Genomic DNA, 24,099 nt, shown 5'->3' on the forward strand with positions numbered 1-24,099 from the left:
TGCAGAAGAGGTTTACCATGATGCTTCCTGTATTGGAGACAATAGCTACAAAAAGAAGTTGAACAAACTGGAATTTGCTTTTCCAGGAGCATCAGAAGCTGAAGGACAACTGACAAAAGTATATAAAATTACGAGAGGTGTAAGTAGGGTAGATAATCAGGACTTTTCCTCAGGTAGAAATGTCAAAACCTAGATGGTATAGCTTTGAGGAAAAGTTTAAAGCAAATCTATAAGGGAGGTGATTTTATTGAATCTATATACAGAAGATGGTAGATGCAAGGGAAAAATTTAAAGGAGATTTACGAGGGAAGTGTTTTTCAAAGATATACATGTGTACCTAATCACAGATGTGTACATAGATACGTAGATGCTTAATATGTGCTGCCAAGGGAAAGAGTGACAGCAATACAAGAGCAACACTTAAGAGGTATTTAGACAGGTGCATGAACAAGAAAGGAATGGATGGATATAAACTATGTGCAGGCAGATGGGATTATTTTCAATTGGCATCATTGTTGGTACACACATCATGAGCCAAAGGGCCCATTTCTGTGCTGTACTGTACGATGTTGTAAATATTCATTTCAGCCCTCTTCAACATTACCTGACACCACATACAGATTACCCCTTTGGCTGGCCACTCCACTGCTCTTAACTTGCTTATAGAATGCCTTGGGTTTCTACCTGATCTTACTCCCCCTTTTTGCCTTCCTAATTTCTTAAATTTTCTCCTGCATATTCAATTATCCTCAGGATACTAACTCAGTCCTCTACGATTCATATATTTTCCTAACTGTTAAATAAATAAAAGCATCAGACTAGTCGTGCCACACCCAAATCTTCAAATTTGATTATTCCAAAGCATTTTCTTTGGTTACTACTCAGTCACTTTGCCTGGAACTCTCCACCAGGAGTAAGCATTTAAGAGGTAAATGCCAGTCAATCAAGGTGACCAATAGAAGTGCCTAGCTCAGATACTTGAAGGTAGGATTATCTGGGCAGCTTTGACATCCTGCATGGGCACAATGGGATGAAATGACTCAGTGTCATAAATATCCTAAGGTGAACAAATCAACTGTTAAATACTTACAATTCAATAACCAGTATACACTGATTAAATGCATTTTTGATCACATCTTGATAAACTGAAAAATAATACTTACTGGATTATACTACAATCCAGGATCAGCAATCCAATTGAATACAGTTACATTTGTACTGCTGTTCAGTTTTTGAGTATAATCAAATTTACTTCTCACACAGCAATATTTAATAAAACAAGTAGCACATAGTTCACAGCAGACACATCTGTTGCACGTAAATCTTACAGTAAGAAGCTGTTCAATTTCCATTAAATATATAAGAAAGTGCTTCTGCAAATGTGTAGTGTTATATGCCATCAATGTTATCTGGCCTTTTCATAAGTTTTACACAATAGAGTTCAAACCTATTCCTTAAATCTGTGCGACATGCAAGTATGCCAGTTATGCAATATAATTTAAACATGGTATCAATTTGCCTATCTTATAAAGAAAGCAAACAAACCCAGTTATTTGTAACCTGAAAATAAGAGTAAAATCCTATAACAATGTATAGCACAATCTCCCTCAAACTGAATAGAAACAAAAATCATCGAAGAATAAAATTTTTAAAAATCTTGTCTTAATGCAGGGTGGCATAATTATTCTGGAATAACTTTCAGAATGTTAGTATGTTGAACAATTATAGCTAAAAGTAACAGCATAAAATTAACTTTAATGGAAAGTGACAGCATTTCCCACTGTCCTCAAAAATAAATACCCCGACAAAGGGTCAACAGTCTTCACTTGGAGAATTTCTTGTTTTCGAACACATGCTGCCGTCTGGAGTTAATACAAAGGGACCCTCCACTTAAAGGTAACAATCTCTGGATTGTCACCCAAGCCACATGGAAATTGGCAAGGGTTAATAAAATTAGAAAGCTTAATGTGTGGCTCAAAGATTGGTGTAGAGAAGTGAGTTTGAATTAATGGAACATTGCCACCAGTATTAGGGAAGGACAGAGCTGTTCCATGGGAAGGGCTCCACCTGAACTATGCTGGCAAATCGCATAACTAGGGCTGTGGATAAGGATTTAAACTAAATATTACAGAGGTAGGTTCAACAGCTTAGAAAAGCAAGTATAAAGTAAATAGGAAGGAGTGTACAGGAAAGCCTACAAAAGTCTCCAGAATAAACAGACAAAAAGTTTAGAAAGGGATAACAATTTAATTTTCTTTTAAATTGAAAATGGTGATGAATACAGGACTGGAAGTGTTATATTTGAATGCACATAATATATGAAATAAGGTAGATGTTCTTGTAGCAGAGTTAGAAATTGACATTTATAGCAATTGTAAGCATTGTATACCAACAGTATCGTGTTTGAAAGAAGATCACAGCTGGGAGCAAAACATACAAAGAGTTTGGAATGGTTCTGGAGGACTGCAAAAATTACAAATGTCACTCCACACTTTCAGAAGGGAGGGAAGCGGAAAAAAAAACCAGGAAATTATATACAGTTAGCTTGACTTCACTGGTTGGCAAGATGTTAAGAGTCCATTATTAAGGAGGCTTGGAAATACATGATAAAATAGGCCACAGTCACCATGGTTTCCTTAAGGAGAAAGCTTGCCTGACAAATCTGTTGGATTTCTTTGAGGAAATAACAGGCAGGATAGACAGAGGGTCAATGGATGATGTTTACTTGGATTTTCAGAAGGTGCTACACATGATGCTGCTGAGCAAGAGCCTAATGTATTACAGGACAGATACTCTCATACATAGAACATTGGCTGACTGGCAGAAGGTAAAGAGTGGGAATAAAGGAGGTCTTTCCTGATTGGCTGCTAGTGACTAGTAATGTTGCACAGCAATTGGTGTTGGGTCCGCTACTTTTTATGTTATATTTTAATGATATGGATAATGGAACTGATGACTTTGCAGCCAAGTTTGCAGATTATACAAAGATAAGTGAAGAGACAGATAGTGTTGAGAAAGCAAGGAGAAAATTCACAAATCAGAAGTGCAAAGGGACTTGGGAGTCCTAGTGCAGGATTCCTGAAGGTTAACTTGTACATTGAATCAGTATTAAGAAAGGCAAATGTAATGTTAATATTCATTTCAAGAGGACTAGAATACAAAAGGATGTACTGTTGAGACTTTATAAGCCCACATTTGGAATGTTGCGAGCAGTTTTGAGCCCCTTAGCTGTGCTGGCATTGGAGGAGGCCTAGAGGCGGTTTATGAGAATGATCCCAGGAATGAAAGAGTATACATATGAGGAATGTTTGCTGGCTTTAGGCCTGTACTCACTGGAGTTCATAAGAATCCCGGGGGGGGGGGGGGGGGGTTGAATCTCATAGAAACCAACCAGATATTGAAATGTCAAGTTAAAACTGACATGCAAAGAATGTTTCCAATAATGAAAGTGTCTAGGACCAGAGGGGACAGCCTCAGGATAGAAGGACTTTCCTTTAAGAACAGAGATGAGGAGTTATTTCTTTAGCCAGAGGGTGGTGAATTTGTGTAATTCATTGTCACAGGCGGCTGTGGAGACAAGTCATTGGTTGTATATAAAGTGGAGGTTGATAGGTTCTTGATTCAAAAGGGTTAAAAGGACAAGACAGGAGAATAGGGTTGGGAGGGAATATAAATCAGCCATGATTGAATGGTAGCATATTCAATTGGGCCTAATGACCTAATTCTGCTATTACGACTTGTGTCATTAAACTGGCTAATGAACCAATTACACTAAACAGCCTGAACAGAAAACAATTTAACTTCAAATATTATACAGTGCTAAATATAAGACAGATCACGACAAGTATAAACTGAACTAAACCAATTAAAATAAAATTTTAAATCCTTTTATAATTGATGAAATACAATTTTTTGGGGGGAGCGGGGTGGCCTGATAGTTTGCTAAGCAGCAATTATGATTTAACATCAATAAAAGCTCAGTATGAGAGTGAAGGTGAGATTTTCCATCAGTATGTTTAACAATTTAAACTATTATCAAAGTAGTTCCAATAATTATACTAATTTGGAGTGGGGAGGGAGGTGAGAACTGGAATGATGGGACTCAGGATAGGACGGATGGTAAAGATAGGGTGCAGTCAGTCTGTCAGGAAGGGCAGGCAGGTGATGGGACATAGTCGCAGCCAACAGGATGAGTATCAGTACTTTAGAGATGCAAAATCAAAAAGGGTAGCAAATACGGTACTCAAGATGTTGTCTCTCAATGTGCAGAGTATAATAAATAAGGTGGATGATCCTGTTGCACTATTATAGATTGCCAGGTATGATGTTGTGGCCATCACTGAGTCATGGCTGAAGGATGGTTGTAATTGGGAGCTGAATGTCCAAGGTTAAACACTGTATCGGAGGGATAGGAAGGTAGGCAGAGGGGGAGGCATGGCTCTGCTGGTAAAGAATAGCATCAGTTCAGTAGAAAAATGTTACATAGGATCAGAAGATATTGAATCCTTGTGGGATGAGTTAAGAAATTGAAAGAGTAAAAGGACTCTGGTGGCAGTTATATACAGGTATCCCAACAGTGGCTAGGAGGTGGACCACAGATTACAACAGAAAATAGAAAAAACTGTTATGACAGTCATGGGAGATTTTAACATGCAGGTCGATTACAAATATCAGGTTGGTAATGTATCTCAAGAGAGTGAGTTTGTTGAATGCCTAAGAGATGGCTTTTTAGAGCAGTTTGTTGTTGAGCCTACTAGGGAATCAGCTATACTGGATTGGGTGTTATGTAATGAACCAGAGGTGATTAGGGAGCTTAAGCTAAAAGAACCCTTAAGAACCAGTGATCACAATATGATTGAGTTCAACTTGAAACTTGCTAGGGAGAAAGTAAAGTCTGACGTAGCAGTATTTCACTGGAGTAAGGGAAATTACAGTGGTATGAGAAAGGAGTTGGTCAAAGTAAATTGGAAGGAGCTGCTGGCAGGGATGTCAGCAGCAGCAATGGCGTGAGCTTCTGGGAAAAATGAGGAAGGTGCACAATATGAGTATTCCAAAAGTGAAGAAATAATCAAACGGCAAAATAGCACAACTGTGGCTGACAAGGGAAGTCAAAGCTAATGTAAAAACAAAAGAGAGTGGACACAACAAAGCAAAAATTAGTGGGAAGATATCAAGGATTGGGAAGTTTTTAAAAACCTATAGACAGCAACTAAAAGAATCATTAGAAGGGAAAAGATGAAATATGAAAGCAACCTAGCAAATAATATCAATGTGGATAGTAAAAGCTTTTTCAAGTATAAATAAAAGGAGATGACAGTGGATATAAGACCGCTAGAGAATGAGGCAGGAGAAATAATAGTGGGGGACAAGGAGATGGCAGATGAACTAAATGAGTATTTTGCATCAGTCTTCACTGTAGAAGACACTAGCAGTGTGCCAGATGTTGTGGTGTGTGATGGAAGAGAAGCAGATGCAGTTACTATTACAAGAGAGAAGGTGCTCAAAAAGCTGAAAGACCTAAAAGTACACAAGTCACCCAGACTAGATGAACTGCACCCTAGGGTTCTGAAAGAGGTAGCATTAGAGATTGTGGCGGCATTAGAAATGATCTTACAAAAATCATTGTACTCTGGTGTGGTGCCAGAGGACTGGAAAATTGCAGATGTCACTCTGGTCTTTATGAAAGGAAGAAGGCAGCAGAAAGGTAATTATAGACCAGTCAGCCTGACCTCAGTGGTTGGGAAGATGTTAGAGTCAATTGTTAAGGATGAGGTGATGGAGTACTTGGTGACACAGGACAAGATAGGACAAAGTCAGCATGGCTACCTTATGGGACAATCTTGCCTGAGGAACCTGTTGGAATTCTTTGAGAAGATTACAAGTAGGATACATAAAGGGGATGCAGTGGATGTTGTATATTTGGACTTTCAGAAGACCTTTGACAAGGTGCCACACTTGAGGCTGCTTATCAAGTTAAGAGCCCATGGTATTACAGGAAAGTTACTAAGATGGTTAAAGCATTGGCTGATTGGAAGAAGGCAGTGAGTGAGAATAAAAGGATCCTTGTTTAGTTGGCTGCCAGTGACTAGTGGTGTTCCACAGGGCTTGGTGTTGGGACCACTTCTTTTTATGCTGTGCATCAATGATTTAGATGATGAAATAGATGGCTTTGTTGGCAAGTTTGCAGATTATATGAAGATTGGTGGAGGGGCAGGTAGTGTTGAGGAAACAGGTAGGATGCAGAAGGACAGATTAGGAGAACAGGCAAGAAAGTGGCAAATGAAATATAATGTTGGAAAATGCATGGTCATGCACTTTGGTAGTAGGAATAAATGTGCGGACTATTTTCTGAACAGGGAGAAAGTCCAAAAACCTGAGATGCAAAGGGAATTGGGAGTCCATGTGCAGAACACCCTAAAGGTTAACTTGCAGGTTACATAGAAACATAGAAAATAGGTGCAGGAGTAGGCCATTCGGCCCTTTGAGCCTGCACCGCCATTCAGTATGATCATGGCTGATCATCCAACTCAGAACCCTGTACCTGCTTCCTCTCCATACCCCCTGAACCCTTTAGCCACAAGGGCCATATCTAACTTCCTCTTAAATATAGCCAATGAACCGGCCTCAACTGGCAGAGAATCTGTGGCAGAGAATTCCACAGATTCACCACTCTGTGTGAAGAAGTTTTTCCTCATCTCGGTCCTAGAAGGCTTCCCCTTTATCCTTAAACTGTGACCCCCTCGTTCTGGACTTCCCCAACATTGGAAACAATCTTCCTGCATCTAGCCTGTCCAATCCCTTTAGAATTTTATACATTTCAATAAGATCCCCCCTCAATCTTCTAAATTCCAGTGAGTATAAGCCTAGTTGATCCAGTCTTTCTTCATATGAAAGTCCTGCCATCCCAGGAATCAATCTGGTGAACCTTCTTTGTACTCCCTCTATGGCAAGAATGTCTTTCCTCAGATTAGGGGACCAAAACTGCACATAATATTCTAGGTGCGGCCTTGTACAACTGCAGTAGAACCTCCCTGCTCCTGTAGTCAAATCCTTTTGCTATGAATGCCAACATACCATTTGCCTTTTTCACTGCCTGCTGTACCTGCATGCCCACCTTCAATGACTGGTGTACAATGACACCCAGGTCTCGTTGCATCTCCCCTTTTCCTAATCGGCCGCCGTTCAGATAATAATCTGTTTTCCTGTTCTTGCAACCAAAGTGGATAACCTCACATTTATCCACATTAAATTGCATCTGCCATAAATTTGCCCACTCACCTAACCTATCCAAGTCACCCTGCATCCTCTTAGCATCCTCCTCACAGCTAACACCGCCGCCCAGCTTCGTGTCATCCGCAAACTTGGAGATGCTGCATTTAATTCCCTCCTCTAAATCATTAATATATATTGCAAACAACTGGGGTTCCAGCACTGAGCCTTGCAGTACCCCACTAGTCACTGCCTGCCATTCTGAAAAGGTCCCGTTTACCCCCACTCTTTGCTTCCTGTCTGCCAACCAATTCTCTATCCACATCAATAACATACCCCCAATACCGTGCGCTTTAAGTTTGCATACTAATCTCCTGTGTGGGACCTTGTCAAAAGCCTGAGTTGAGGTTGAGTCAGTGGTGAGGAAGGCAAAGGCAACATTAGAATTCATTTCAAGTGGTCTAGAATACAAGAGTAAGGATGTGATGCTGAGGCATTATAAGGCACTGGTGAGCCTCGCCTTGCGTACTGCATAGTTTTGGGCTCCTCATCTTAGAAGAGATGTGTTGGCATTGGAGAGGGTTTGGAGGAGCTTCAGAAGGATGATTCCAGGAATGAAAGGGTTATCATATGAGGAACGTTTGATTGGTCTGGGTCTGTACTTGCTGGAATTTAGAAGGATAGGGGGGATCTCATTGAAACCTTTCGAATGTTGAAAGGCCTAGACAGAGTAGATGTGGAAAGGATGTTTCCCAAGGTGGGAGAGTACAGGACAAGAGGGCACAGCCTCAGGATAGAGGGGTGCCCATTTAAAAGAGAGATGCGGAGAAATTTGAACTTGTGGAATTTGTTGCCATGTGCAGCTGTGGAGGCCAGGCTGTTGGGTATATTTAAGGCAGAGATTGATAGGTTTTTGATTGGACATGGCATCAAAGGTTATGGGGAGAAGGCCGGGAAATGGAATTGAGGAGGAGGGGAAAAAGGATCAACCATGATTGAATGGCGGAGCAGACTCGATGAGCCAAATGGCCTCATTCTGCTCCTATATCTTATGGTCTTGTGGTCTAATATCAGTTCAAGCAAATCAAACATGATTGTAACAGAAATAGCTGCAAACAGCTCTGCCTATGAAAATGCACTGGAGCAGGCAACATTTTCTGGATTTCCATATTAAATTTTATCCATTCAAAAACCTAAAATTGCTGTCTGATTCATAGAGGAATAGTGATACAACACAAAATCCAGATCAGTACTTACAATGACTGCAGTGTTGAAAGTCCTTTTAGGGCTGCACTTGGTACAGTTTTCAACTGGTTGTTCTGAAGCATTCTATAAAAGAACAGCAGACCACTCAATTTTCAGATATAGTATGCTGTTAAATATATTAATCGGTGCAGAAAGTGTCAAAATACAATCAAATACTACTGCACATTCACTCTCTATCTATTCATTTTCACCCACTAAGTTTGGCTTACATAATTGGCTACACATTTTCCCACAAAATAGTGAACAGCAAATAAGGATATCCAAGCCAAAATTAACGTTCCATGGATCAACATATTTTCCCACTTTTAATAATCCCACAGGAATAACAGTGGTCTAAGTTAACAAGGCCTAATATTCTGGAAATGATCACCGAGACTCTGTACTGCCAGAACCTTGATGGTACAATCTAGTCACGGGCTCGAACAAACTTGACACTGGCTGTAAAAGGGGAGTATTTTAACATCTGCAGTGATGGGAAACTCAAAGCTGGAACCACTACAGACAGCATATAACAGACTGCTGAAACTGATAAACAGAACAGATGTAATTTTATATAGCTTAGAATGTAGTCATTTGGTAGATCATGTTTCTGCTGGTTCTTCTAAACTGCACCAATTATATTTATCTTCCCCATCGACCCTCAACCCAATACACATCTTCCCCCACAGACCTTCAATACCAAACTATTCAATATCTGAACACATCTGTTAGGTCCCCTCTTAAAACTGCATGCTTTAAGTTGATCTAGTAAATCTATTAATGACACACATCTCTTGCACCATTCCAGCAAAATGACATCCACACTGACCAAACACTGATTCTTCAAACATGAACCAAAATTGAAAATTATTTTCGAAACAGGCCTTAACCAATTAACATAATGTCTTTAATTTCCATTCAGAAAGTCTGCAATCTTGTATGTTTAATAGCTTTCTCAACTTATTAAAGATCTCTCATCTTTATGCACATCTGTTTGGACATTCCCTCCAAGACTGTCATATTTAGTTTTTAATTCCTTTCATTCTTGTTAAATAAAGTACATAATTCCATAGTAGGCTGTATTTAACTGTGAGTCTATCGATTCCACAGGTCTGCTATATGCCCTTCTTACTGGTTACAATGCTGAATTTCCTATCATCTGCAAGTTTTGAAATATTCTCTTTACACCCAAAGCAAAAAAAGGTCGAAGTTCAATCACCGGAAAGCCATTGCACGTGTGAAGCGGCAACTCGGGACTAAACATGTACCAATGACAGATGCTTGACAGCTGTGGTGGGGCTTGAATGTTAACGCTTATGAAGTAAAATCAAGCAACATAGGTGTCAACAGGGCTTCACTTCCAGATGAGCTCAATGCATTCCATGCTCATTTCAACTGTTGAACAATGGAAGAAACTTCACAAACTCCCACACCTCCAATGACCCTGTGATTTCATTCTCTGAGACTGATGTGAGAGCATCCTTCACGAGGGTGAACCCATAGAAAGCACCCAGATGTGGTTCCTGGCTGAGTATGAAAGACCTGTGCTGATCAACTGACTGGAGTGTTCAATGATATCTTTAACCTCTCACTTTGGCAGTCTGAGGTACCAACCTGCTTTAAGTTGGTCTCAATCATACCGGAACCTATTTAGAACATAGTAACCTGCCTCAAAGACTAATGTCCAGTAGCACTTACATCCACTGTAATGAGTGTTGTGAGAGGTTGATGATGAAACACATTGACTCCTGCCTGAGAAGCGACTTGGATCCACTCCAATTTGCCTAATGGTACAACAGGTCCATAGCAAATGCAACTTCATTGGCTCTTCACTCAACCATGGAACATCTAGACAGCAAAGATCATAAATCAGGATGCTCTGTATTGACTACAGCTCAGTATTCAACAGAATCATCCTCTCAAAACTAATCAATAAGTTTCAAGATCTTGGCCTCAATCCCTCCATGTGCAATTGGATCCTCAATTTCCTTACTTGCAGACCCCAGGTATAGTTTGGATTGCCAACAACATCTCCTCCACAATCTCCACTGGGCTAGAGGCACTGCAAGGGTGTGTGGTTAGCCCCCTACCATATTTAACTTTGCTGTCGATACCACTTTCAATGGCCGGATCAAAGGTAGTGATGAATCAGCATATAGGAGGGAAATTAAAAAGCTCGCTGAGTGATGCCACAACAACAAGCTCACACTCAATGTCAGCAAGACCAACAAGCTGATTACTGACTTCAGGGGCAGGAAAATGGAGGTCCATGACCTATTGGGGATTTAGAGGGTCAGCAACTTAAAGTTCCTCATTTCTAAGGACCTGGCCTGGGCCCAGTATGTAAATGCAACTATGAAGAAAGTATGGCTGTGCCTCTACTTCCTAGAAGTTTGAGAAGACTTGGCATAATATCTAATACTTTGACAATTTCTATAGGTGTACAGTGGAGAGTATATTGACTGGTTGCATCATGGCCTGGTATGAAAACACCTATGCCCTTGAATAGAAAATCCTACAAATAGCAGTGAGTACAGCCCAGTCCATCATGAGTAAAGCCCTCTCCTCCATTGGGCACATCTACATGGAGCGCTGTCACAGGAAAACAGCATCCGTCATCAGGGACCTCCATCACCCAGGCCATGCTCTCTTCTCGCTGCTGCCATCAGGAAGGTGGTACAGGACCATCAGGACTCACACTACCAGATTCAGAAATGGTTATTACCTCTCAGCTATCAGGCTCTTGAACCAGTGTGGATAACTTCATTCAACTTCAATTGCCCCATGATGGAACTGTTCCCAAAAAATTATGGACTCACTTTCAAGGACTCTTCCAATTCATGATCGCAATACTTTACATTTATTTCTTCTTATTATCATTATTATTTTTGTACTTACGAAGTTTGTTGTTTTTTGCACATTGGCTGTTTGTCCAACCTGTTGGATATGGTCTTTCATTGATTCAATTATTGTTCTTGGATTTACTGAGTATGCCCACAAGAAAATGAATCTCATTCTATATGGCCACATATGCTGTATGTATTTGGATAATAAATTTACTTTGAACTTTGACTTTGAATGAACTGTTCAGAAATCTTGTGGTGGGGCTCCTGTACCTCCTTTCTGATGGTAATGAGAAAAGAGCATGTCCCAAATGGTGAGGATTCCCTGTCACTGTGGAAGGAGCAATATCTGTCTCACCCTTGTTAATGTGAGAGAAAGTCTGTGGGATGTCGGAATGTTGTAGTGAACAGTTAGCTTTTGATGGGACTGTAGACCAGGGTCTCTCTTTGGGGGCTTTGCTGTTGCTTACATAGTGGGTAGTGGAAATGCTGATGCTTTATGCTAGAATAATTTAGGGGAAGAGGGCAGGGGCTTAGGGTTCTTACATCTTTATTTCTGTCATTCATTCTTTGGGTGTTTTTCCTTCTGTTCCGTGGATGTTTGCGGACAGTAAGAATTTCAGGTTGTATATTGTATATAAGACCATAAAACCAAAAGGTATAGGAGCAGAAGTAGGTCATTTGGCCCATCGAGTCTGTTCCATAATTCAATCATGGGCTGATCCAATTCTTCCAGTTCCTCCCTACTCCCTACCTTCTCCCCATACCCTTTGATGCCCTAGCTAATCAAGAACTATCTTTGCCTTAAATACACCCAATGACTTGGCCTTCAAAGCTGCTCGTGGCAACAAATTCCACAGATTTACCACTATCTGACTAAAGTAATTTCTCCACATCTTTGTTCTAAATGGACATCCTTCAATCCTGAAGCTGCGCCCTCTTGTCCTAGACTCCACTATCATGGAAATAACTTTGACATATCTAATCTCCTTTTAACATTCAGATGTTTCTATGAATTCCCCCTCATGCTCCTGAACTCCAGGGAATACATCCCAAGAGCTGCAAGACTTTCCTCATATGGTAACCCTTTCATTCCTGGAATCATTCTCATGAATCTTCTCTGAACCATCTCCAATGCCAGTATATCCTTTCTAAAACTGCACACAATACTCAAAGTGTGGTCTCATGTGTGTCTTATAGAGCCTCAACATCATATCCCTGCTCTTATATTCTATACCTCTAGAAATGAATACCAGCATTGCATTTGCATTCTTCACCACTGACTCAACCTGGAGGTTAACCTTTAGGGTATCCTGCACAAGGACTCCCAAGTCCCTTTGCATCTCTGCATTTTGAGTTCTCTCCCCATCTAAATAATAGTCTGCCCATTTATTTCTTCCACCAAAGTACATGATCATACACTTTCCAGCATTGTATTTCATTTGCCACTTCTTTGCTTATTCCCCTAAACTACCTAAATCTCTGCAGGCTCTCTGATTCATCAACACTACACGCTCCTCCACCTATCTTTGTATCATCGGCAAATTTAGCCATAAATCCATTAATCCCATAGTCCAAATCACTGACAAAAATCATAAAAAGCAGTCCCAACAGTCCCGTGTGGAACTCCACTGGTAACCAGCAGCCAGCCAAAATAAGATCCCTTTATTCCCACTCTCTGTATTCTGCTCATCACTCAATGATTCACTCATGCTAGAAACTTCCCTGTAATTCCATGGACTCTTATCTTGATAAGCAGCCTCATGTGCGGCACCTGGTCAAAGGCCTTCTGACACCACATCTACTGCATCTTCTTTGTCTATCCTGCTTGTAATTTTCTCAAAAAATTGCAGTGGGTTTGTCAGGCAAGATTTTCCTTTCAGGAAACTATGCTGGCTTTGGTCTATCTTGTCATGTGCCTCCATGTACTCCATAATCTCATCCCTAACAATCGAGTCTAACAGCTTCCCAACCACTGAGGTCAGGCTAACAGGTCTATAGTTTTGTTTTCTGCTGCCTCCCACTCTTCTTAAATAGCAGAGTAACATTTGCAATTTTCCAGTCATCCGGTACAATGCCAGAGTCTATCTATTCTTGAAAGAGCACTGCTAATGCCTCTGCAATCTCTCCAGCTATTTCCTTCAGAACCCAAGGGTGCATTCCATCAGGTCCAGGAGACTTTTCCATCCTCAGACCATTAAGCTTCCTGAGCACCTTCCAGTCATAATTTGTACTGCACATACTTCACTTCCCTGATACTCTTGAATGTCCAGTATACTGCAGATGTCTTCCACTGTGAAATCTGAGGCAAAATGTATATTCAGTTCTACCATCTCTGTGTCTCTCATTACAATATCTCCAGTGTCATTTTCTATTGGTCCTATATCTACCCATAACTCCCTTTTACCTCTTGTACACTTAAAAAAAAGCTTTTAGTATCTTCTTTGATATTAGTCACCAGCTTCCTTTCATAATTTATCTTTTCCTTTCTAATGACCTTCTTAGTTTCCTTCTGCAAGTTTCTAAAAGCTTCCCAATCCTCTATCTTTCCACTAGCTTTTGCTTTTACTTTGGCTCTGACTTCCATTTGAAAAGTTCTTATTTGGAATATATGTGTCTTGCACTTACTATATTTTTCACAGAAACTCCAGCCATTGCTGCTCTGCTGTCCTGCTAGTGATTTTTTTTCCTGATATTGTAACTATTGACAGTGGGGTGGCTTTTGCCTGTGAGGAAGTTGGCTGAGCTTACAACGGTCTGAAGCTTCTTACAATCCTGTGCACTGACATCTCCATACCAGTGATGAAGCCCTCCATAGAACATCTGTAAAAATTTGCTTATCTTTGGTGACATACCAATTCTCCTCAAATTCCTAATAAAGTTTTGCAGCTGGTGTGCCTCCAATGCGATTGTCTCAATATTGTGGGCCTGGGATAGATCTTCTGAGTTGGTGACTCAGGAATTTGAGGAATGAGGATTGGTGCATGTTCTCCCAACTTCCCCTTCCTGATGTCTATAATCAATACTTTGGTGTTGCTGACGTTGAGTGCAAAGCTGTGATTGCAACACTTGACCAGCTGACCTATTTCACTCCAGTTTGCCTCCTCGGGCATCATCTGAGATACTATCAACAGTGGTGCCATTAACAAATTTATAGATGGCATTTGCGCTATGCCTAAGCTTACATTCATGTGTGTAACGGGAGTTGTGCAGTGGGCTAAGCATGCATCCTTGAGGTACATCAAAATCAGAAACAGGTTTATTATCACTAGCATGTGACATGAAATTTGTTAACTTAGCAGCAGCAATTCAATGCGATATATAATCTAGCAGAGAGAGAATAAATAAAATAAAACATAATAATAAATAAACAAGTAAATCAATTACATATATTGAATAGATTTAAAAGAATGTGCAAAAACAGAAATACTGTATATTAAAATAAGTGAGGTAGTGTCCAAAGCTTCAATGTCCATTTAGGAAACAGATGGCAGTGGGGAAGAAGTTGTTCCTGAATCGCTGAATATGTGCCTTCAGGCTTCTGTATCTCCCACCTTATGGTAACAATGAGAAAAGGGCATGCCCTGGGTGCTAGAGGTCCTTAATAATGGACGCTGCCTTTCTGAGACACCGCTCCCTAAAGAAGTCCTGGGTACTTTGAAGGGTAGTGCCCAAGATGGAGCTGACTAGATTTACAACCTTCTGTAGCTTTTTTCAGTCCAGTGCAGTAGCCCCTCCATATCAGACAGGGATGCAGCCTGTCAGAATGCTCTCCACGGTACAACTATGTAAGTTTTTGAGTGTATTTGTTGACATGCCAAATGTCTTCAAACTCCTAACAAAGTATAGTCGCTGTCTTGCTTTCCTTATAACTGCATTGATATACTGGGACCAGGTTAGATCCACAGAGATCTTGACACTGAGGAACTTGAAGCTGCTCACTCTCTCCACTTCTGATCCCTCTATGAGGATTCGTAGCTTAACATCCATGGATATAAAAGTTAGGAATATAAATACATCGAATATAAAAACAAGGAGATAATGCTGAGCCTTTATAAGACACTAGTCAGGCTGCATTTGGAGTACTGTCAACAGTTTTGGGCCATATATATCTCAAGAAAGGATATGTTGTCATTGTTGAAAGTCGGGAGGAGGTTCATGGAAATTATTTTCTGGAATGAAGGGGTTAACATATGAGGAGTGTTTGGCAGCTTTGGGCCTGTACTCACTGGAAAATATAAGAATCGGGGGGGGGGGGGATCTTATTGAAACCTACCAAATGTTGGAAGGACTAGATACTGTGGATGTGGAGAGGATGTTTCCTATGGTGGGGGTATCCAGAACTAGAGGGCACAGCCTCAAAACTGAGGGGTGACGTTTGAGAACGGAGGTAAGGAAGATTTTTTTTTAACCGGAGAGTAGTGAATCTATGGAAGGCTCTGCCACAGACTGATGTGGAGGTAAAGTTTGTGGGTATACTTAAGGCAGAAGTTGATAGTTTCCTGATCAGTCAGGGTATCAAAGGATATGACGAGATGGCAGGTGTATGGGGTCAAGTGTTATCTGGGAATAGCCACGATGGAATGGTAGAACAGACTCAATGGGCTGAATGGCCTAATTCTGTTCTTATGTCTTATGATCTTATGATACACATTGTCTTGCAAAGACAGGCAAATAGGCAGTGATCATAATATGATAAAATTCACACCGCAATTTGAGAGGGAGAAGCTAAAGTCAGATGTATCAGTATTACAGTGGAGTAAAGAAGATTGCAAAGGCATGAGAGAGACTGGGCAAAGCTGAGAGGAAGGGGACACTAGCAAGGATGATGGTAGAACAGCAATGGTTGGAGTTTTTGGAAGCAATTTGGAAGGCACAGGATAGATACATTCCAAAGTATTCTAAAGGCAGGACAACACAACCGTAGCTGACAAGGAACGTCAAATACAACATCAAAGTGATAGAGAGGGCATATAATAGAGCAGAAAGTAGTGGGAAATTAGAGGATGGGAAGCTTGTAAAAACAAACAGAAGGCAACTAAAAAAGTCATACCAAGTGAAAAGATGAAATATAGAGGTAAACTAGCCAATATCAAAGGGAATACCAGAAGTTTTTGCAGATATATAAAGAGTAAAAGAGAAACAAAAGTAGCTATCAGTCCGCTGGAAGTTGATACTGGAGAGGTAGCAATGTAGTACACCCACCCCGCCATACTCCCCACCACCACCTCTTATCATTTCCTGTCAGTTACCTTATGTACAAAAACTCCTATACCTAGTGACACTTGATGTACATAAGCTATCCTATATATTTATATTTATTGTTTTTTTAATCTTGTTTGTTTTGTTCTTTATTGTATTGTGATTTTTTTGTGCTGCATTGGATCTGGATTTTGTTCTCCTTTACACTTGTGTACTGGAAAAGACAATAAGCAATTTTGAATCATGCAAAATAAATATTGTTCAGGTCCAAGTCAGATAGATCAACACATCCAATTCAAATAGAAGTAGTGCCTTGAATTTATTTTGAAGTGCTGGATTAGATCTCTATTTGAATGGAAAAAAATATTTTAGTTTCATTAGGCATACCATAATTTTGGAATTTCATACTTCTCTGGCTAGAATTAAGCAACCACTCAAATGCAGAAACATACTTTGAGGGACAGCGGAAAAAAAACCCTTTCTTTAAAAAAAACTCCAAAATTTATCTACTGTAAATTTATTGTTTCTTGTTCTGTTCCCTACTGTAAATAAAGCATTTATATTAACTAATGCCTCATGGCATACCGAGTCTCTCCGTATTGCTCTAACCTTGTCTAACTTGTCTGTTTTGCAAATAAGAGCCAAAGGGGTTTTATTTTTAATCTATAGCCTCAACATAAATTAAGTATTGGAAATGAAAACGTCACTTTTCAGAAGATCTTTGGATTGGTATACATGTTAAAGATGTACATGACAAAAACCAAAAGCTTTGCATTAGTTTAAAAAAAGTTTTTTTAAAACTTTTCCTGTACAGTTTCTCTATTCTTAAAAATAATGTAACTGCTTTAAAATGAAATTTCTTGCTGGAAATAATGTAACCACAATCTTCAAATACTGATGGCATATTGTAAAATTAACGTTGCATGAAAACTAAGTCTGCCTAGGCCATAACAAGGGGTCATACGTACGTTAATTGAGTGAGCAAAGAGCATAATTTGTGAATAAGTAAAATAGTCCACTTTAACAGGAAAAATAATATTAAAAAAGCTTGTCTAGATTGTAAGATAATTGAGCTCTGAAACACCAAGATTACTAGGACAATTTACATAGGATAGTGGTGCCTGTCCATTGATGCTGCCTGACCTGCAGAGTTCCTTCAGCATTTTATGTGTGTTACTAGATTAATATTGGACTGGTAATCATTGAGGGAAGGCTGTACTGATTAGGCATGTGCCTGCTAGGGTTTAGAAGAGCAAAAGGGGATTTGATTGTATTAAGTGAGATCTCGGGTCTTGACAACGTGGCTGTGGGAAGTCTTCTATTGAACCTTATCCTTCAGTTTTTCCTTGTCATGGAGGAGTTTCTGATCCAAGAATACCTTGCATTTGTGATGAATTACCTCCTGGATTACCTAATCATTCTTATCAAAATGGTCCTCCTATTTTCTGGTGAAGAACCAAAAGTTTCTTCAAAAGTACACATTATAGAGACCTTGAGGAAATCCTGCAGCTCCTGCTAGGGGTCATTAAATGTCTTTGAGGAATCCTCTAAGAAAGACATGCTTAGGCTGTCCTTCAACACTGATTTTCTTGCAGGAACATTTCTTATGTTATAACACCTGCAAACACAAGCATAGTCTTGCTGGGTAGCTGGGGGAACACACTTTAAGTGCTTGTGCAAACAAATGAGCAGTTTTTAATTACATGTGAGGCAGGTCATCACAAGCTGCATTGTGAAACTATCCCATAGAGCTACTCAGTATTAGGCAACATTGCTGCCCAAGGCAATATCAGCAGACTTGAGATCTCTCAAAATAGACTCTGGCAAATGTTAAAGGACAGAAAGAACAAAAGAATATGTATTCTGGCAACAAAAGAAAGCACAGCCTTTCCCATATATGTTGGGGATACTACTGCTAAATTAGAAGGAAATGATGAGCTGAAATCTCTCTCTCAACTATCTCACTGCATTTTCTTTATTTTGCTGACCACCACATCCCTCCCTCCCCCACCATCACCACCTGTTGCTCTAAACTCACTCACTTCCCAAAACAATGGTAATGTACAGTCTGATACACCCATATCATTTGTTGGTCACAGTATAACAAATATTTCAGTGAGATGCAGGTACAATGTAAAACTTACTTGCAGCAGCATCACAGATATATAGACCCACAAGTCTACTCATACATCCACAGCCATACTTATCATAGGATTACATTCCAAAGCACATAACTGATAAAAAAATCAATTTTCAAAGAGGAATTATAATACAGGGAAATAAGCAACTAATGCATTGACTCAGTCTTGTCATCCAGCGTTCAGTTGGAAACCAAAACACTAATGAGAAAGGGGAAAAGAAGAGAGTAGCTTAGCAGGAAACATTAAAACATGTTGCAAGAGCATCTATAAATATGTGGAAAGAGGATAAGCAAAATTAATACAGACTGAGACAAGAGAATTTATATTGGGAAATGAGGCACATATAATGATAAAGAGATTAATTTTTTCTTTCAATCTTTGTGCAGAGAGCCTCACAGAAGAGAAGTAAACTATAGGTAGTCATAGAACACTACATCAGTGAAACAGGCACTTCAGCCCATCTAATCTGTGCCGAACTATTAATCTGCCTAGTCCCATTGAAACTAACTTGCACCATAGCCCTCTCATCCACAGACCTATCCAAATTTTTCTTAAATGTTGAAATTGACCCCACATCCACTATTTGCACAAGCAATTCATTCCAAACTCTCACCATCCTCTGAGTGAAGAAGGTCTCTCTCATGTTCCCCTTAAACATTCACCTTTTTACCCTCTACCCATGACCTCCAGTTGGAGACTCACTCAACCTCAGAGGAAAAAGCCTGCTTGCATTTACCCTATCTTTCTCCCTTTTAATTTTGTGTACCTCTATCAAATCCCTCCTCAATCTTCTACATTCTAGGGAATAAAGTCCTAACCTAATCAAACTTTCCCTATAACTGAAGTCCTCAAGTCCAAGCAACAACCTTGTAAATTTTCTCTGTACTCCTTCAATCTTCTTTACATCTTTCCTGTAGCTAGATGACCAAACTGCACACAATACTCCAAAAAAGGCCTCACCAATGTCTTATACAATTTCAACATAACATCACAACTGCTGTACTCAATATATTGATTTATGAAAGCCAATGTGTCAAAAGCTTTATGTATGACCCTATCTATCTTTGACTACACTTTCATCTGTAATACCAAATCCCTCTGTCCTACTCCACTCCGGTGCCCTACCGCTCACTGTATAAGACTTACCCCCATTGGTCCTTCCAAAGTGCAACGCCTCACAATTGTCCACAAAATTCCACCTGCCATTTGTCAGCCCATTTTTCCAGCCGGTCCAGATCTTGGTGCAAACTTTTTTTTTATTGATTTTTTTAATGCATTTTCTACAACACTACAAATTTTTTAAAAAACCCCAAACCAAAATAAAAATTTAATACAGTGCAAAAATAAACATACAATAATATAATACAAAAAAGATAATTGAGAAAGCACCCAAATTGAAGTCATGTAAAGTTAGTATCCTCCCCAAGCCCCACAACAACAAAAAAACTCCAGACCAACCACAACACAATATAGAGAATATAAATCAGGACATTCAAACCCCCAAAACTGTAAATACACTTGAAAACAGAAGATAATAATGCCTACTACCAAAAAAAAGCTGAAAGTAAGGGACTGAAAAAAAAACCTTAATTAAGAGGAAAGTTATGAAAGTACTCAATAAAAGGTCCCCAGACCTTATGAAACTTTATATCCCAATTAAGAATTAAATAATGAATTTTTCAAGGTCTAAACAGGACATAATATCATTAAGCCATTGAGCATGCGTGGGCGGGGCAACATCTCTCCATCTAAGGAGGATTAGACGTCTAGCCAGGAGAGAAGCAAAAGATAATATTCGACACTTAGTCGAACTCAAACGTATATCTGTCTCACCCAAAAAACCAAACAGAGCAATTAAAGGGTTAGGTTCTAAGTGGTGATTCAGAATACAGGATAAAGTTATAAAAACATCTTTCCAAAATTTCTCTAAACTAGGACAAGACCAGTACATATGAATACATTTGCACTTATCACAAAGAGGACTAATATTAGGGTAAAATCGAGATAATTTAGATTTAGACATATGGGCTCTATGAACAATCTTAAACTGTAAAAGGCAATGGCGAGCACAAAGAGAGGTTGAATTAACCGATTTGAGAATCGAGTCCCAAATCTCATCAGATAAAGAGATATTTAAATCATGCTCCCAAGCCATTCTAATTTTATTCACAGGGGCACGCCGTAAGAATGCTAATTTATCACGAATAAATGATATTAAACCTTTACCCAGTGGATTAATAGAAAGAAAGAAATCCATAACATTTTTCTCGGGCATTTCAGGAAAGTTAGGAATTAAAGGATTAATAAAATGTCTAATTTGGAGATATCTTAAAAAATGGGCATTAGGCAGATTGAACTTAGCAGAGAGCTGTTGAAAAGATGCGAAGCGATTATCAATAAAAAGATCTTCAAAATGTCTAATGCCCTTCCTATACCAATCATAGAATGTAGAGTCATACATAGTAGGTAAAAAAAAGGTGATTATGTAAGATAGGACTAGAAAGGGAAAAACCATAAAAACCATAAAATTTCCTAAACTGAGCCCATATTTGCAAAGTGTGTCTGACAAGAGGGTTAACAATTAGTCTAGACAAACTACTAGGGAATGCAGAGCCAAGAAGTGAAGAAATAGATAAATCTTTAGTGGAATTCAACTCCATTGCCACCCAATTAGGGCACTCGGGTTGGCTATGAAAAAAAGACCAAAAGGTAGTGCAACGTATGTTAGCTGCCCAGTAATATAAACGAAAGTTAGGTAAGGCCATGCCATCCTCTTTTTTAGATTTTTGAAGATAAACTTTATTAATTCTAGAACGCTTATTCTTCCACAGATATGACAAAATAATAGTCTAGGGAATCAAAAAAGGTTTTAGGAATAAAAATTGGGAAAGATTGAAATAAATATAAAAATTTAAGGAGAACATACATTTTAACAACATTAATACGACCTACCAAGGACATAGAGGTGACCATTGTGACAGACTCTGTTTTGTAGTATATAAAAGATTGGCAAAATTTTCACGAAAAAGATCTTTAAACTTCCTTGTAACTGTAATCCCAAGGTAAGTAAATTGATTATGAACTACTTTAAAAGGGAGGTCACAAAATGCTAATTCTTGTGCTTCTTTATTAATTGGGAAAAGTTCACTCTTATGTAAATTAATTTTATAGCCAGAAAACTGGCTAAACTGATCAAGAAGTGAAAACATTGGAGGTAAGGATGTTGACGGATTTGAAAGAAAAAGTAATAAATCATCAGCATAAAGAGAAACTTTATGCTCAACACCCCACCTCCAGATCCCGGTGAGTTCAGGACAGCTTCAAAAATGCTATCGCCAGAGGTTCTATAGCCAAATCAAAGAGAAAGGGACTCAAAGGGCATCCTTGACGGGTGCCACGTTTGAGGTTAAATAACTGGGATTGCTGAAAATTAGTCAAAACAGAGGCGGTAGGACACAGATACAGCAATTTGATCCAAGAGATAAAACTTTGACCAAAGTTAAATTTTTCTAAAACTGCAAAGAGGTAGTTCCACTCTATACGATCAAATGCTTTCTCCGCATCAAGAGAAATAACGCATTCAGGAATCCCAGTTGAAGGTGAATATAAAATGTTAAATAAACGCCAAATATTAAAAAAAGGAAGACGGTTTTTAATAAAACCAGTTTGATCATCAGAAACAATAGAGGGAATAACAGTTTCTAATCTATGAGCCAAAACTTTGGCCAAGATTTTAACATCAACATTAAGCAAAGAAATCGGCCTGTACGAGGAACACTCTGTTGGGTCTTTACCCTTTTTTAATAAAAGAATAATAGATGCCTCATTAAAAGAGGGTGGAAATTTACCATAATTAAATGAGTCAGATAGTACTGAGAGTAACTGAGGAGAAAGGAGTGAAGAGAATGATTTATAAAATTCTACGGGGAACCCATCAGGTCCAGGAGATTTTCCTGAAGACAATGCAGAATTTGCAAAAGATATTTCTTCTGATGATATAGTCTCATTAAGTTTTGCTTTAAAATCAGATGAAAGCGAAAGAATATTCAGATTATTTAAGAAAAGATCAACAGAAATATTCTCATTCAGAGATTCAGAGGAATAAAGCCAAGAGTAAAAATTTTTAAATACGTCATTGATTTCTAAGTGATCCGATGTAAAATCCCCATTCTCCTTCTGGATCTTTGTAATGTTGTTTAGCTTTAGAACGCCTCAGCTGATTAACTAGGAATTTACCAGATTTGTCACCATGAATATAAAAGCCACTCTTACTTTCAAGAAGTTGGCGTTCAACAGGTTGAGTAGACAGAAGATTAAATTTAGTTTGAAGTTCTACACGCTTCTTGTATAATTCAGGATTCTTAGTTTGAGCATACAATTGATCTAATTCTTTAATCTGATTAATTAGGTCTAATCGATCTATACGGGACTTTCTATTAAGATTTGCTGTATAAGAGATTATTTGACCCCTCAAATATGCTTTCATGGCATCCCAGGCAAACTGCCTCTCGTCTTGTAGGTTTATCTACATATTGTGTCAGAAAACCTTCCTGAACACACCTAACAAACTCCACCCCATCTAATCCCCTTACTCTAGGGAGAAGCCAATCAATATTTGGGAAATTAAAATCTCCCACCACAACAACCCTGTTTATATTACACGTTTCCAGAACGGGTTTCCCTATCTGCTCCTTGATGTCCCTGTTACTATTGGGTGGCCTATAGGGGTTGTATTGAGAGCATCCTGAGCAGCTGCATCACTGCCTGGTTTGGAAATTGCACCATCTCGGATCGCAAGACCCTGCAACGGATAGTGAGGTCAGCTGAGAAGATCATCAGGGTCTCTCTTACCGCCATCACGGACATTTACACTACACGCTGCATCTGCAAAGGGAACAGCATTATGAAGGACCCCATGCACCTCTCATACAATCTCTTCTCCCTCCTGCCGTCCGGGAAAAGGCTCTGAAGCATTCGGGCCATGTAACAGTTTCTTCCCCCAAGCTATCAGACTCCTCAATACCCGAAGCCTGGACTGATACCTTGCCCTATTGTCCTGTTTATTATTTATTGTAACGCCTGCACTGTTTTTGTGCACTTTATGCAGTCCTGTGTAGGTCTGTACTCTAGTGTAGCTTTCTCTGTGTTGTTTTTTTATGTAGTTCAGTCTAGTTTTTGTACTGTGTCATGTAACACCATGGTCCTGAAAAACCTTGTCTCATTTTTACTATGTACTGTACCAGCAGTTATAGTCGAAATGACAATAAAAGTGACTTGACTTGACTTGACTTGAAAACCCCAGTAGAATTATTGACCCCTTCCTGTTTCTAACTGCCACCCACAGAGACTCAGTAGATAATCCCTCCAGGTCTTCTCCCTTTTCTGCAGCCATGACACTATCGCTGATCAGCAATACCAAGCCCCCACCTCTTTTGCCTCCCTCCCTGTCCCTTCTTAAA

At 39.3% G+C, this 24,099-nt stretch overlaps 1 protein-coding gene across 2 annotated transcripts in view; it reads right to left on the reverse strand.

The window, feature by feature from the left end:
• Window positions 1-24,099, reverse strand: part of lgr4 (leucine-rich repeat containing G protein-coupled receptor 4) — a 153,331-nt gene that overhangs the window by 32,821 nt on the left and 96,411 nt on the right. For both annotated transcript variants that reach the window (XM_073049704.1, XM_073049703.1), the window contains exon 4: window positions 8,467-8,538. In XM_073049704.1, coding sequence (XP_072905805.1) covers window positions 8,467-8,538 — 72 coding nt within the window. The remainder of the gene's footprint in view (window positions 1-8,466; window positions 8,539-24,099) is intronic.

This window comes from Hemitrygon akajei, chromosome 6, assembly GCF_048418815.1.
Source record: "Hemitrygon akajei chromosome 6, sHemAka1.3, whole genome shotgun sequence".
Lineage (NCBI taxonomy): Eukaryota > Metazoa > Chordata > Chondrichthyes > Myliobatiformes > Dasyatidae > Hemitrygon > Hemitrygon akajei.